The sequence below is a fragment of the Colius striatus genome, chromosome 5, assembly GCF_028858725.1.
Source record: "Colius striatus isolate bColStr4 chromosome 5, bColStr4.1.hap1, whole genome shotgun sequence".
Lineage (NCBI taxonomy): Eukaryota > Metazoa > Chordata > Aves > Coliiformes > Coliidae > Colius > Colius striatus.
The window spans coordinates 13,490,622-13,506,097 of record NC_084763.1 but is presented as its reverse complement, the minus strand read 5'-3'; the positions used below and the strand labels follow the sequence as shown (position 1 = coordinate 13,506,097).

Sequence of the window (15,476 nt, the reverse complement as noted above, 5' to 3'; positions counted from 1 at the left end):
AATCCCCAAAAAAAGTTAAAACTTAAAAAAATTAAGCTTTGGTGATGATCATTGAAGCCTACATACACCCACAGGTAAGACAGTTCAACCCATCTTCCAGACTATACAACATCTGAAGCTAGACCTTTTCTGATGCTGGTTGAAGTAAAACTCCTCAGCTCATGCAGATCTCTTCCAAGACAGCTGGCAGACTGTGAAACACTGTCAGCAATGCCAGACAAGCTTTGGAGAGCAGCAAGACTCTCTGAGGGCTTCTAAAAAAAGGTTTAATTCTCAGGGCAATAAAATTTGCCAAAACCAGGTAAGTTAAATAGCTTTTTAGAGTAATTTGAGCCACAGTGATTTGATAAGCTGTTGTGGATTTGTGTGGCTGGGTTTTGATAGCAGGAGGCCTACAGAGGTGGCCCACAAAGAGCTGCCAGAAGCTTCCCTTGTAGCTGACAGGGCCAGTGCCAGTCAATTCTAAGATGGACCCACCACTGATCAAGGCGTGGCCAATTAGTGTTTCAAGTAAAGCCTCTGTGATTAATGTATTGGAGAAGGGGAAGAAGTTACTGCACAGATCCCGAACTGCAGCAGCAGCAGAAGGGAGTGAGAACGTGAGAACATCATCTATGCAGACACCAAGGTTGGTGGAGCAGGAGGGGGAGGAGGTGCCCAGGCACAGGACAGCAGAGACTCCCTGTGCCCTGTGGTGCAGCCCATGGTGAGGCAGCTGTGCCCCTGCAGTCCATGGAGGGCACAGGGGAGCAGAGATCCACTTGCAGCCTATGGAGGAGCCCACGCTGGAGCGGGTGAATGCCTGAAGGAGGCTTGACTCTGTGGGAAGTCCATGCTGGAGCAAGTTGCTGACACAACCTGGGAACCCATGGGACAGATGAGCCCATGCCAGACTGGCTTTGCTGTCAGGACTTGTGATCTCCCATGGAGGACCCACCCTGGAGCAGTCTGTTCCTTAAGGACCTGTTTTCCCTGTGGATAACCCACTTTGGGGCAGAGTGTGAAGAGCTGCCTGCATGGAAGGACCCATGCCAGAGCAGTTCATGAAGAACTGTAGCCTGTGGGAAGGACTCATTGGAGCAGTTCATGGAGGACTGTGTCCTGTGGGAGGGACCCCACAGTGTAGCAGTGTGAAGTGTGAGGAGGCCTCCCCCTGAGAGGAAGCAGCAGCAAAGTCCACCTGTAATGAACTGACTGTAAACCCCATCCCCTGCGCTGCTGGGCTGGGGAGGAGGTAGGAACCCAGGAAGAAGGGAGGGGTGGGGAAGATGTTTTAAGATTTGGGTTTTATTTCTCATTTCCTTTCTCTGTTTTGATTGCTTGTTAATAAATCAAAACCAATCCTCCCCAAGTTGAGTCTGCTTTGCCCATGATGGTAATTGCTGAGTGATGTTCCTGTCCTTATCTCAACTCATGAGCTCTTTGTTATATTTCACACTCCCCTGTCCAGCTGAGGAGGGGGAGTGGAGAATGACTTAATGGGCACCTGGCACCCAACCAGGGCTAAACCATCACATAAACTCTGGCAAATTAAACTTGCTCTCAATGAAGCATCAATCTGTCAAAAACGATGTTCAGTCCTTTGATGGATTGGGTCCTGAATGTTGACTTCTTACCTCTGATGAGAGTGTGTCACACCATAGCTATTCTTGGAACTCAGAAGCACTGCCATGAAAATGCTCATGCCTTGACTTCGAAAAAAATGCTGTCAACCAGGAAGATCTTATTCCTTTTCTAGACACTTACTGTATTTATCACCTAAGGATCTCAAATCCTCTAGAAGTATCACTCAAGCCTTGCCACGTTCAGTGGAGAGAAGATAACTATACAGAATAGGCCACAGCTAAGATGTGGGACTTGTCCCAGGTCAGACTAAGAGCTGAATCTACATTCTCGTCGCATACAAACCTACATCTTAACTGAAAAACTACCCAAATCTCCATACCAGAGCAAACACTATGTTCAATTTTCATATAAAAGTACACAAAGCAGAGAAGAAAAGTGACAGTGAAAACAGAGAACATACACAGGAAAAAGAAATAAAAGGTCAGCATGACTTACGGGAGCTGCGCTGTTCTTCACTGTAACACTCGGAGTGGTGGCTCGGAGTGCCCCGCTCACACCATGGTAGTATTTGAAGCAGATCTTCGTTTCAGCTGAAAAAAAGGGAATTATTTTAGATTAGAAAAACTGCCAAGAAGAAGCTGCACAATCACAGGCACAAGACTGGCGAGAGGTTAAACTGCCAGCGGTTCATTCCAGATTGGCTAGCATGATAAGACACCTCCTGCATCCAGTCTTCCCCTTTGCCAGAGTGAAATTTGGAGCTCAGTTCCTGGGACTTACAACAGTTAAAACCTCAACCTCTTCTGAGCTGTAGTCACAACAGACAGACCTTAGAGTCTTAGATCAGCATCCTTTAGCTACTGTAGAAATGAAGGGAAGCAGGGACAGAGAAATCTTCCCTGTTCAGACATCCTAAACACTAATGTGCAGAGAAAATGAGAAACTTCTGTAGGACAAGATTCCATAGCTGTCCACTGAGCCAATTAGTTTGGCCTTCATCAGGGCAAGGATGTAGATCCACACATATTAACTGCTCTTGGCAGTTTCTACATTAAAGCATTTTTCATAAGCAGCATTGTACCATGAGACCCAACATTAGTGTATTTATTTCCATTGACTCTGAAAGATTTTGATTAGGTGAAGAGCACAAGACCATGATTTTGAACTCACAGTGCTGCTTTTTGCCACATGCATTGATATTCAGAGAAATTCATTGTGAGGGAAATCCATTTCAGTAACTGAATCAAGGCACACAAGAAGTGAAATCAGTTGCTTCTTAAACATCCCCTTACAATCCACTTTCTTGTCTGCTACAAGAAGGAAAGATAGTTTCAGCCAGCTTCTCTGATGATCTGTAACCACAAATAGATGTGCATTGTTGATATGCACCGTGATCCTGCTCCCTTACTTGCCTGGAGCTGTGACCTGGTGGAGCACAGCCTGGCCTCCTGCCCACAGGCAGGAGTTTTCTTCCCTAATAAACTAGGATATGAACTGGGTTGATATGTGCCTACATACAGTGAGGACAGTAGGTAGGTAACAGGTATATTTGTGGGATTTGAAAAATGTCTGTTTGAATAAAAGCAGCATCCACATCTTCCCGTTTGAACTGGATAATGCCACAGAAACTTTCAGCTGCTCCGTAACATACATGAAGGTGCCTTTCATAATCCTGTTTCCTTAACACTCTGCTTTGCAGCTACTGCTGACACCCAGAGAAAACAGCAGCCTTGGCCTGCAAAGCCACAACAATGCTCACTGTGACTACAGTGCCTATGTAAGAAAATAATGAAGGAATGTCAGTGTTTTCACATGGAAATTAAATTGCAGCCTAAACACCAATAACAAAAGCAAAATCAGTGCAGCTATGACAAAAGATTCACAGAATCACATAGATTATGCAATATTATGAGCTAGGACTTTGGCCACAGATTATATGATTCTGTGATCTACTGTTTGGTTGATCCAAAAAACAACTGTGCAGCACCCAAGATGTAAGCAAAATGCAGGGACATGAAAAGCAGTGGAGACCCTCAAAACCATAGATCTGAATTGCTTACCCTGACACATACAGATATCATAGAATCACAGAACCATTATGGTTGGAAAAGACCTTTAAGATCATCAAGTCCAACCACTAACCTCACACTGCCAGGCCCATCACTAAACTAAACCATATCCCTCAGCACCTCATCTGTGCATCTTTTAAATATCTCCAGAGGTAGCGACTCCACCATCTCCCTGGGCAGCCAGTTCCAGTGCTTAACAACTTTATTGGTAAAAATGTTCTTCATAATGTCATTTCAGGTAGCTGTAGAGAGCGATCATGTTTTCCCTCTTCTCTAGGCTAAATATCCCCAACTCCCTCAGTCACTCCTCATCAAACTTGTTCCATCCAGACCCTTCACCAGCTCCAGTGCCCGTCTCTGGACACACTCCAGCAGCTCAATGTCCTTGTAGTGAGGGGCCCAGAACTGAACACAGTATTTGAGGTGAGGCCTCACCAATACCAAGTACAGTGGGACAATCACCTCCTTGGTCCCGCTGGTCACATTATTTCTGATAGAAGCCAGGACGCCATTGGCCTTCTTGGCCACCTGGGCACACTGCTGGCTTGTGTTCAGCTGGTGTTGATTTAACACCCTTAGGTCCTTTTCCGAGTTTTCCAGCCACTCTGCCCCAAGCCTGTACTGTTGCCTGGGGTTGTTGTGGCCCAAGTGCAGGACCCGGCACTTGGCCTTGCTGAACCTCATGCAATTGGTCCCAGCCCATCACTCCAGCCTGTCCAGGTCCCTCTGAAGAGCCTTCCTGCCCTCAAGCAGGTCTACGTACCCACCAAGCTTCGCTTCATCAGTAAATTTATTGAAAGTGCACTCAAATTCCTCATCCAGATCATTGATAAAGATGTTAAACAGAACAGGTCCCAACACTGAGCCTCATGGACCACCACTGGTGACTGGCCACCAACTGAATCTATCTCTATTCACCAACACTCCATGTGCCCATCCATTCCATCCAGTTTTTCACCCATCACAGAGTAGGTTCATCCAAGCCCTGGGCAGTCAGTTCCTACAGGAGGATGCTGTGGGAGACTGTGTTGAAGGCCTTACTGAAGTCCAGGCAGCTCACATCCACAGCCTTTCCCTTATCCATTAACTGGGTGACCTTGTCATAGGAGACTAGGTTGTTCAAACAGGACCTGCACTTCATAAAGTCATGTTGATTGAGCCTGAACCCTTGGTTGTCCTCAGGACATATGTTTCAGGATGGTGCTCAGGATGATCTGCTCTATAACCTTCCCTAGCACCAAGGTCAGGTTGACAGGCCTGTAGTTCCCAGGATCCTCCTTCCAGCCCTTCTTGTAGATGGAGGTCACCTTTGCCATTCTGCCGTCCGCTGGGACCTCCCTGGTAAGCCAGGACTGCTGGTTGATGAATACTCAGGAACACGGGAGAAAAACTATATCCTGATTTGTTTTTAAAAGACGATATAGCTTTAGGAGTCTAAAGCCTACCCAGCTTTCATAGCTGACTTGGGAAATAAAAAAACCCAAATACCAATATCTTATAGTTCACAGGTAGTTCAAGTACTTCTCACTTCCAGGTGGCTTCTCAGCACTCCTCCCTGAGGAAGTATCCGAGACACACAGTCCAGCCATGAGAACCACAGTGCCAGCACAGTTCATCTGCCGTTTTCCAACCCTACAGCTCATTCTTCATCAGTTAACCAGGTGCACATTTCTGCTCACACAAGGAAAATGCACATCTCCCCCACTACATGCACAGACATGTACATGTTCATGCTGCTCCCCGAAAAGTGGAACAGGCTACTGAGTTCTTCAGCACCTCCATGAACTGCTATACGGCTCATCCTGGGGTTTAATTCACAACTATGCCCTGAACTAACTTCTGCAAATTCAAGAGATTTACTTGGTGTGTCAGTGCAGCTGAGCAAGCGACCCCATTGCTGCACCTGGGAGCAGCACTTGTTTCCTTCTGGCAGCAAAAAAGCTGGATGAGCCTGTGGGACTGAAAAACTGCAAGTCCAGACTGAATTTTCATGTTGTAATTTTCTCTACAAGACTTTTAACAGCTCAGCAGCTAACTCATTTACTCACTGAGAAGACAGCAAAAGCTGAGGATATCACAATAGCTAAAATATGCAGTTCCCACCAATTATTTAGATCTTAATTTTCCTCTCCCCTGGAGATTTTTAGCTGCAGTTTGCATGGAACATTGAGCGCTAGAATAGAAAGCAGTTTTTTTTCTTTTTGTACATTTTTATTAACTCGTGTAGTTAATAAAACATAACTTCAGGAACTACCTTGTATGACAACTTTCAGAACTCACAGCAGGAAATCTCACTGTAGCCCGATAGGCAGGAATCAGTTATGACGTATTTTGGGAAACTACAATTTAAAAGAACCTGCTTACACTAAAGGTATTACACAGAGGAAAGGATACATCCTTTTGTAAATGTTCTGGATATTAATATTGCTTTCCAGGACAAAAGTTTACAAAGATGATTTTGTTACTTTTTTACAAGGGCCCATAGTGATAGGACAAGGGGTGATGGCTTCAAACTGAAAGAGAGTAGATTTAGATTAGGCATTAGGAAGAAGTTCTTCCTGTAAGGGTGGTGATGCCCTGAGACAGGTTGCCCAGAGAGGTTGTGGCTGCCCCATCCCTGGAAGTGTTCAAGGGCAGGTTGGATGGGGCTGGGAGCAACCTGGTCTGGTGGAAGGAGTCCATGTCTATGGCAGGGGTTGGACAGGATGATCTTTACACAAAGTCTTCTGTGATTCTATGACTGAATATATATTTGGAAAGAACCACGTGGATATTAAATATTCCTCTGTTTAACACAACTACCATCTCTAATTTAACTTTCAAATTGCCAACATACAGAAGCAAACTGGCCAGAACAAAACTCAGAGAGATGCAAGCATCACACCCAATGTGTGATGAAAAGTGGCAGAGGTGGAGCCGTTCATCAGGCAGGACTTGAGTTGGTGATTAATGAGATTAAAGGTTTCATTCAGAAAGCAGATTTGCCAGCAGAGATCTCGTGGAGACCTTGAAAGCTTGAGAATTTGCACTAAAAACATGGAGAACAACCATTTCTTTTTTCTTGACCTCTCCCTCCTTTTTCAGACTGAAAATATTAGGGAAAATGTGTACTGGCAACTACAGATAAAACTTTAACAGGTATAAAGCTTGTAAAATCACATGCTGTAATCTCTACGTGCAAAAATACCACCTTAGACCCTAGTCGGGTTATTTTTGGCTGGGAGCTGTTTTTTCTGAATAACATTGTTGGAGCCATGTTTTTCACTTCAGAGTCCTAGCATTTTAATCCATCTGAATATTGCTCCTGTATTCCTGAATCACCTTCAAGTAATTTCTAAAACAGAGGCAGACATTCACTGGCTTGATACCACTGGCTCTGCAGATGAACAGAAAGCACCGGGAGTATAGGCAAGGCAGCAATATAAATTAGCTTGAATATTATCCAGCTGGCATTCAGACCTAGTATGCAGTTATAAGGGTTGTTTGTGTTTAGTCTTGTAGATTAGCTTGTTCTGGAATAAAGGAGATGATTTAACTCTGTCCTGGTGCCCCAGCTACACATCACAGTGCACAAGTCAGGAGCAGGTGTCATCCAGTTAACCCCCAGATATAAATACACACATGCCACTTTTATATTCATCTCAGTAATTATGAGTAGCAGTTCACTGGATCAGCTAATGAAATTATGTTAAAGTCAGGAAGTAATGAGGTTAAATTCTCCTTTCAAGTAGCATAAATGGTAGTCAGACTGATAAATCTTCCAAGAGATGAGATGTGCAAAGATTCTCAGAAAGACTCATGCCCATGACAATTACCAAAGTACTCAGCATTTTTTATGGATCAAGAACAATATAGCATTGTATTCTCTTTACACCAGGCTTGGTATCTCCATTATCATAACTGTATTACAGCCTTCCACTGCATTGATGTAATTAAGACAGTCCCTAGTTTTATGCTGGGATCCATTGCTGTAACTATCAGAAGTGCAGAAATACACAGCTGCCCAACAGAAAGGCACAGCAGGGAGGGCAAGGCAGGGTGATCAGGAAACAGGAATTCTTGCATCACTGCCTGCCTGCACCTCTGTGTGCTACACAGGAAAGATGCTTACAGGGAAGGAAGAGAAGCCAAGATGTAGCCCATCCCCAGACTCTACAGAGTGTATTTCCTCTTTCAGAGAAAAACTGAGAAGTTTGAGTTTTGTCAGAGAACACCTCTGCCATGGAGCTTCATCCCTCTCAGAAGAGAAAAAAAACCATCTAGTTTGCAGAAAATAGTTTCTCTATGAAAAGCCCCAAGTTATCTCAGTGAACGGATCATGTTTGCAAATTAATCAGAAAATTAATTTACCATCTGAACATTAACCTTCTTGGCAATATTCTATACTGCCTCTGTGATCACCCAGCCCTTGCAAACATCCTACTCCTTGCTACACTGAAGCAGGAGAAGATAAAATTAATAGGATGGGCTGATGAATTCCTGCTGCTGCAGGAATGGAATACTTCCATTCCTACGCACCTTCCTCATTCCAGGGCCATTACTGCCTAAATCAGTATTTCAAGGAAAGACTTTGGGGGAGGCAGGAAGCATCAGTTGGTGTTTAATAGAAGTGATACATTTGAGACGCTTCTACAGTCTGATTGTGATTTACTCCCAATGATACTTTTTGTTTCAGTTAAATCCCTGAGGTGACTAGGCATTAGCTAAGCATTTCTCAGCACTGAACAATTCCTCAAGGAAGTAATGTCAGTCCTAAAAGTTGACGCATTTGTGATCAATTCAATCTGCTACTAAAAGAGCTGTTGTTGCTCTTTTGGGCAAATATTGTGCATAAAAAATGAGAGGTGTCAAAAATCAGTAATGAAAAGGTAGCTGTATTTGGTAAGTGGGTGGGAACCGAGTGAACCAAATCAGAGAGCAAAGCAATTAAGTTATGAGTCATAAAGCTTTCCCTAGAGAGGACCCAGAAGGGGAATAAATGAGCATATGATACCACGCTATAATCAGATAGCTACGAGAGCATTAATGAATTAAAGTAGCCAGAGTGCTCTCTGGAAGTGGAGACAGAAGGTGTCAAACTGACGATAGAGAGTCATTGTAGGGGAGAACTGACTGAATACAATGAGGAAACTGGGAAAGACATATGAAAAAAAATAGGACAAGGAATTCCAACAAAAAGCCAAAACAGAGAGAGATTAAAGGAGGTTTAGAGGATCTGTTGCAGTACAATGGCACTGATGACAAAGTTAAGGGAAAGAGAGAACTGAGATTAGAACAGAATCTCTGTGCAGAGATAGTGGGACAGGGTGAGGGGAGAAATACTAGGACTGTCTAAACAAGAAAGTAGAGAAAAAGAAACAAGACAAGGAAAGACAGGGAGGGAGCGAGTAAGTAGAGAAAGGTGCTCTCTCAGAAAGCTACATGAAGTATAGAGAACAATGTATGAGCTGTATCACAGCAGCTACCTGTGAAACCTGTGCACCTCTCATGCCTGACCACCTTTCTCCACCTGCTACTGCCTCTGGAGTCCATCCTCTGCTTCTGAATACTGCTGAAGTGTAGAGAGCTGATAAACTCTGCAGCGAATGGGTTGAAACCCAGTGGTCTTGTAGCAGTGTGAGCCTTTCCCTAGGCATTGACAGGTTTTAGATCAATGTGAATCAATACATGCAAACAGACTGTTAAAACACCTCCTTTGAGAAAATGTGAGACATGAGGTTTTCTAATTTTGCTTTTCAGATTACCAGAACGCTTCCAAGCAAGAATGAAAAAAGAACTCAGAGGCAGAATTAAGGATGAGCAGTACTTATCAACAATACTGGGCACAAATCTTTGCACAGAAACTGTAATAGCTCAAAATCAAGCAGCAGAACATCCAGTAAAATTCTAATCCAAACTAAATTTAAGCCAAAATGCCAAACTTCAAGATGCAGAAATGCACAAGTAGCAGATTCAAAGAACCTTAACTCTGCAACAGTAAACAATGTATTTCAGTATTTGTAGTTGTAACTGATATTTGAAGAACAGATTAGATATCTTAGTAACTTTATTTCATCTTCAAATGATAAAATAATGAGCAGTTGTCACAGATTGCTATTGCTTCATAAGGGTTGCATATTCAGGACTGGAGTTACCTCCTTTATAAAAACAAGAGAGCTGATTATATTTTACATCGTCAGTTCTGTTGTTATTTGTGATCTATGGATATTCTCTACGATTGACTTTCACTTGTATATCCCTTGCTTGATAATTTGATTCAGCAGCTACCTGTCTCCAATCACCACAGGACTAGTAAGGTAAATTAGTACGCTAACAACTAATGGGCAAGTAACAAATCATCATAGCCAGTGGGCTCATCTCCTCTGTCTTAGCTTCACTTTTTTGAGATCTCAGTATTGCATGTTCCCCATTACACTGATTCTGCATCTGCCTCTGTTACTAATCTGTTGTCATGGTTTAGGCCCACCTAGGAACAAAGGGCCAGGATCAGACCTAAGTACCAAAGACCTTTGGAACAGGGAGGGGTCAATTGCCATTTACAGTCCTGGGCAAAACAGACAAGACTACTCAACTTGGAGAAGGAAACAAATGGTAATTTAATCGATCACCAACCAAAAACATAACAAACGGAAAATAACACAGAGTGATACGATGATGAAGAGCACAACCAGCCTTTAAGATCACCTTCCCCTCCTCTCCTCTTCCTGGGCTCACACACCTGATCCTGCTGTCTTTACCTCTTCCCTCCTTGAACAGTGCAGGGGAGCAGGCAATTGGGGTTTCAGTCAGTCCTTTCCCAATGGCTCCTGCTGTTTGTCTCTCCTCAAGGCAGGTAGGCTCCTTGCCAGCATTCCTTGCTCCATCATGGGGTACCTCACACACACAGCAGCCCTGCACGGGCCACTCTGACGTGTGTTCATCCCAAGGGCTTCAGCTCCTCTTTGCCTCCTGTGTGGGTCTCTGGTGCTCACAGGCTCTCCAGCATGGCCTGTGCCATGGTTGCCTCCTCACACAGTCTCTCGCTCATCCTGGCGCATTCACCTGGAGCTGCTGGTGGCTCAGTCCTGCCATTGCCCTCTATGGGTTGTAGGGGCACAGCCTGTGTTCTCACCACAGGTTGCAGAGAGGTCTCCAGTCTGGTGCTCCTCCTTCCTTCCTCCTTCTCTGACTGTAGGGTCCACATGGTCACCTCTATTTATGTACCACTCCTCCATCTCCTCTTCCAGCTCAGATTTCCCTCCTTAAAAAGTGATGGCAGGGGTGCCAGATTAGCTGGAGGTGAGTCCACCTCAGAGCTGGGGGAAGTTTCAAGAACTGCTTACAGGGACCAGCACTGCAGCCCCCTCCCCTTGTTACCAAGCAAAACAAGTGGTTCCACGCAACCCCATGACAGCTGTTCATGGGAAGGGACATGCATCTGCTTAGTCATGACTGCGCTGCAGTTAATTGCCATTGTTCAGAAATTTTTCAGGTTTGGACTCCTGAGCATGCAAAAGACAAAATCACACCATTTTTGTAGTATGAAAATAGAATTATCCAGGACTTTCTACTATAGGAGAGAGACAACACTGAAAACTGCTACTCAGGAAGAACATTCAGATCTAATTTCAGTAGGCTGTTGCTTATGTGCTACCCTCATAAAAACTGTCCAATTGGCAAGACTCATTACTAAAGAATTCCAGCAGCTGGAATGGATGTGTGCTCATATATTCATTTCCAGCACTTGTATATATTTGTCCATAGAGGCAGGACATCTAGCATAGCTGATTTCTAAAGGTGCTTGACATTTTTCACAATAGACCTTGGTTTTAGTTGCTTATACATTTTCAGAGATACATACATTTGAAATAAAATTCTGCATGCTGGATGTCTGCCTCAGATCTACAGAGATGCACAGCAAAAAAAAATTCATCCACGAATTTGTGACTGTGAGGGTAAGGGAAAACCGTGTGGGATTTTTACCCATTAAAGATTCTGAAGACATTTCTGTTCACTTCCTGTATTAATATGGAGCAGAAGACACCACTCTGAGTATATATCTCTTGCTGCTCCTTTAAAAGTACATTAAAATTCAGCTAGTTTATATGCCTCTCCAAAAATTCAGTTTGATATGCTCATTTGAGACATCTTTGATTTTACCATCTACATGCCCAGAAAGTCCTATCTGTGCTGAGCACGTTGCAGACTTGTGCTAAGATAGGCTTTTGCTGCAATTTGGATTTTAGCTCTTCCTGGCTCCATGTCTGGGTTCCTATCCTGGGAGCCAAAGGACTGTATCCCTGGGTATCTCTTTGCTGTACCAAGTGGAATGGAACAGGAGAACTTGAATCTGCTGCCAATTTGCCCCTGCTGAAGGAGGAGATGAAGGCAGATGTGGGGGAAATTAGGAGCATGGTGGTGAGGTCGGGAGCCAGGACAAAACCAGGTAAGATAGTGAAGAACCTCCCAGTTAAGCAGCCACAGGCAGATGGCTATGGGATTTATGGTCAGTTTACTGACTCAAATTCTGTCCAGACAGGCAGGGGTTGGGATGCCTTAAAATCTACGGCCATGGAGCGGCCCTTTTGAAAGTCCAGTTCATCACAAACAAGGGTTGGAACCAAACTGCCCAGTAAGTTTGGCATTTAGATTATCTAGACAACTGGACAGAGTAGAGCAAGACAAAGTTTCTGCAGATACCCACCACAGGAAAGGTCAGTGAATGGATGCCACTGCCCAGCCACTCACTAAAAATACTAAATGTCTTCAATAACAAAGTGGTTTAGCCCTAATGTAGCTAGGAACAAAATCTGCAGTTTGCACCGGGGCATATTCTTGATTATCCAGTTGTTTTATTGTATAGCATAGAATCATAGAATGGTAGGGTTGGAAGGGACCTTTAGAGATCATCTAGTCCAACCCCCTGCAGAAGCAGGGTCACCTAGATCAGGTCGCATAGGAACATGTCCAGGTGGGTCTTGAAGACCTCCAAGGAAGGAAATTTGGTTTGCTCAGACAGCTCACATCCTTGAAAATAATATTTTCCTTCTAAAATTATCTTCAGAAATGTAAGACATGAGGCAAAAAACAAAACAAAAAAAGCTCTGAGCTTACCATTCCTGACACTGAGTCATCTCTCAACACATTAAAACCAACAGAGCTATTTGCTTCATATTCATAAAGACATTAGGATCCAGCCCAGAACAGGCAAGAATTCTACCTTGTTACTTACAGTCAAACCCAACAGTCTTATCTATCTGCTCTGCTTTTACAGACTGTTGTAAAGAAAGGACTGATAGGCACCAATCTGAGTGAATGAGAGGTGTGTCTATGTAACAACTTACTGTCTTTTATCAGAAGGAAAAGCTGTTAGAGACATTTTAGTGGTTTCAAACAGCAAATGATAAGGGCTGCACTAAGATTAAGACTTTAATGAAATTCTGGAGCCTACAGGCATATAATGTTTTTATGCAAATCAGCTCAATGATGAGTTTTTCACCATGAGAATTAACAAGTGAGTAATTTATTTGAGAAAAGCTTGCAACCATCAAAGCATTTTTAACTGTATGACAGTTGAGTCCATGATAACTGGAAACCATGCCTCAAGTTTCTTCTCTAAGTACTCACGCACATTGCATAGAGCCCCACATTTCATGCAAAAATCAAACACATGGTTCATCTATTTATGAGGGAGATGATCTAAAATAACTTCTGAAATGCAACAGTTATATCCAACTAAGTTTTAAAATAACATTTCTGTTTTAAAACTCCCCATCATTTGGGTTATAATGGACTCAAGAGTTACCAAGACTGAACAGTAGAGAAAATAGCTTTACTCTTCCAGTACACTGGAAATGAACCTTTCCCCACATGCCAAAAAAAAAAAAGCCATCTGTTTCACTGTATTAGTGGCCACTTAGCTAATTTAGAGTCACTAACAGTATTCAGGAAAGTAATTTGAACTGGAGATATAGTGCCTATGTTAAATGACACCAATAGATATTAAAACACAACATAAACAGACAGAAAATAAATATACAGAGATACTGGCATCCTTGAGCTTTGCTCTGAGTGTCAGCAGAAGCACTGTGTACGTGACTCAGAGACAACAGAAAAAAGTATCAACTCAAAACTATACAATAGCTCACAGCTCCACAGAAGAGGAGGTACAGACAGAGTTGGGGACCCATCTTCTCCCCTTACTGTGATATACAGCCACTGGCTTTTCCCGGATGAAGCAAACTCTTCTCAACTGCCCTTGTCACAATATATCCTGTAGCCTTCCAGATACCATGTCTGCTTCAAGTTAGTTGTCTCCTAGAGCAGATGCCTTTGAACTGTCAGCAAGTTGCTTTTATCCAGGCAACAGTTGTTTAAGGTCTTAATTAAATACATATGACTGCATTATGCTTTCAGGCTTAGCCTAGAACAAGAGAACACATGAACTTCAGAAGTCAGTGCCTCAAGCATAGCCCTCTACATCACAACATGTTTTCATTCCCCTTGATCTCAAAACATGGATGGACAAGACAATGCTTTGGATTTATAGAAGCAGAAAATGACATCAGATGTATGATCAATAATTAGTATTAAGAAAGGCATAAGCCCTGACTTTCCCAGGTGTCTGCTTTGTGAAGGGAGAGGACAGCATGAAAAGGGACACCTTGCAAATCCAAACCTAGCCAAGTACTGAAATTAGGGAGGATGTATTTTTATTTAAATTAGTAGCAGTTTAATTCAAGAAACCTGCTGCAGCACTTCTTGAGCTGGTCTTTAATCACATCTGATAAACAAAATTCAATTTCACATCAGAAACAGAATATTCTCTTGTATGAGGCTTTCATTTTTTTTGATGGTACCAAAATCGGTCATCATGGACCTCATAATTCCCCCAGCTCCTCTTACATGTTATGTCCTTTCTCTTGTTACTCTGTGAGCTCTCCCAGCCAGAAGCCCTACCTATTCATATTTTTAAGTGCTAAGCTCTTGTCACTACAAGAATGCTTTACAACAATAGTTTCTTTGTGCTTCACATCCAGACCATGCAATATTAAAACTCACAGTGTTCACTCTGATTGGGAGTCAGTCATATTACAGTCAATGAAGCATGTGCCATACACTTGACAAAGAGAATTTCACAATTAAATCCCTGGGCAACAAGATGTGAGTATACAAAAAAAAAAAACAAAACCCAAATCTTTGCACTTGGATGTAAAAGAGAAGCCAGGAGCTTAGCACTATTACTCACAATCCCATAATGAGGGCTGTTTTTCTTTTGTAATTCATTTATCACACTTCAGAATCACCACGCACACATTCCTTGTCTCTACTGCATATCTAAAGATATTTTTAGCCTAATATTTCCATGACAACAAAGCAAGAAATGGTCAATTTAAGAAGATGGCTGAATGAAAATTCAAAATCCTTATAGAAGCAGCTTCCTGGTGCTGAAATTGTTTTAGTTACCCACTACACCAAGCACGTTATTGTTTGTTGCCATTATTTCTCAGCATCACACTAAAAAACTAATTTTGAGTGATTAAGAGAATTACACATCACGTTATCATACAACAAAGACTGTTCCTTGCTGTCACAGTACGAACACACTATATACAAGTAAAAGGTGGCAGCAAAATGTGACTTTAGATTGGAGTAGAAGCTAACAGTGAAGAGAGAGAAGAGATGTGGTGGTACTCTCTCAGGTAACTGGTAAAAGGTTACATGTACCAAGAGTATGATGGCAAGTACAAAAATTCAGATTCTTAGCTTTCCTGACTCTACCACATAGCGGAACTATTTGCAGGTAATTTTGGAATAGGAATCATTTGCAAAATCTGGAAGACCAAAATGAAGGCCAGTATT

The 15,476-nt window shown here is 42.8% G+C and overlaps 1 protein-coding gene across 1 annotated transcript in view; it reads right to left on the bottom strand.

The window, feature by feature from the left end:
• The window catches only part of HECW1 (HECT, C2 and WW domain containing E3 ubiquitin protein ligase 1), a 181,930-nt gene that overhangs the window by 127,373 nt on the left and 39,081 nt on the right, over window positions 1-15,476 (bottom strand). The window contains exon 3 of the mRNA XM_061996514.1: window positions 2,062-2,156. Coding sequence (XP_061852498.1) covers window positions 2,062-2,156 — 95 coding nt within the window. The remainder of the gene's footprint in view (window positions 1-2,061; window positions 2,157-15,476) is intronic.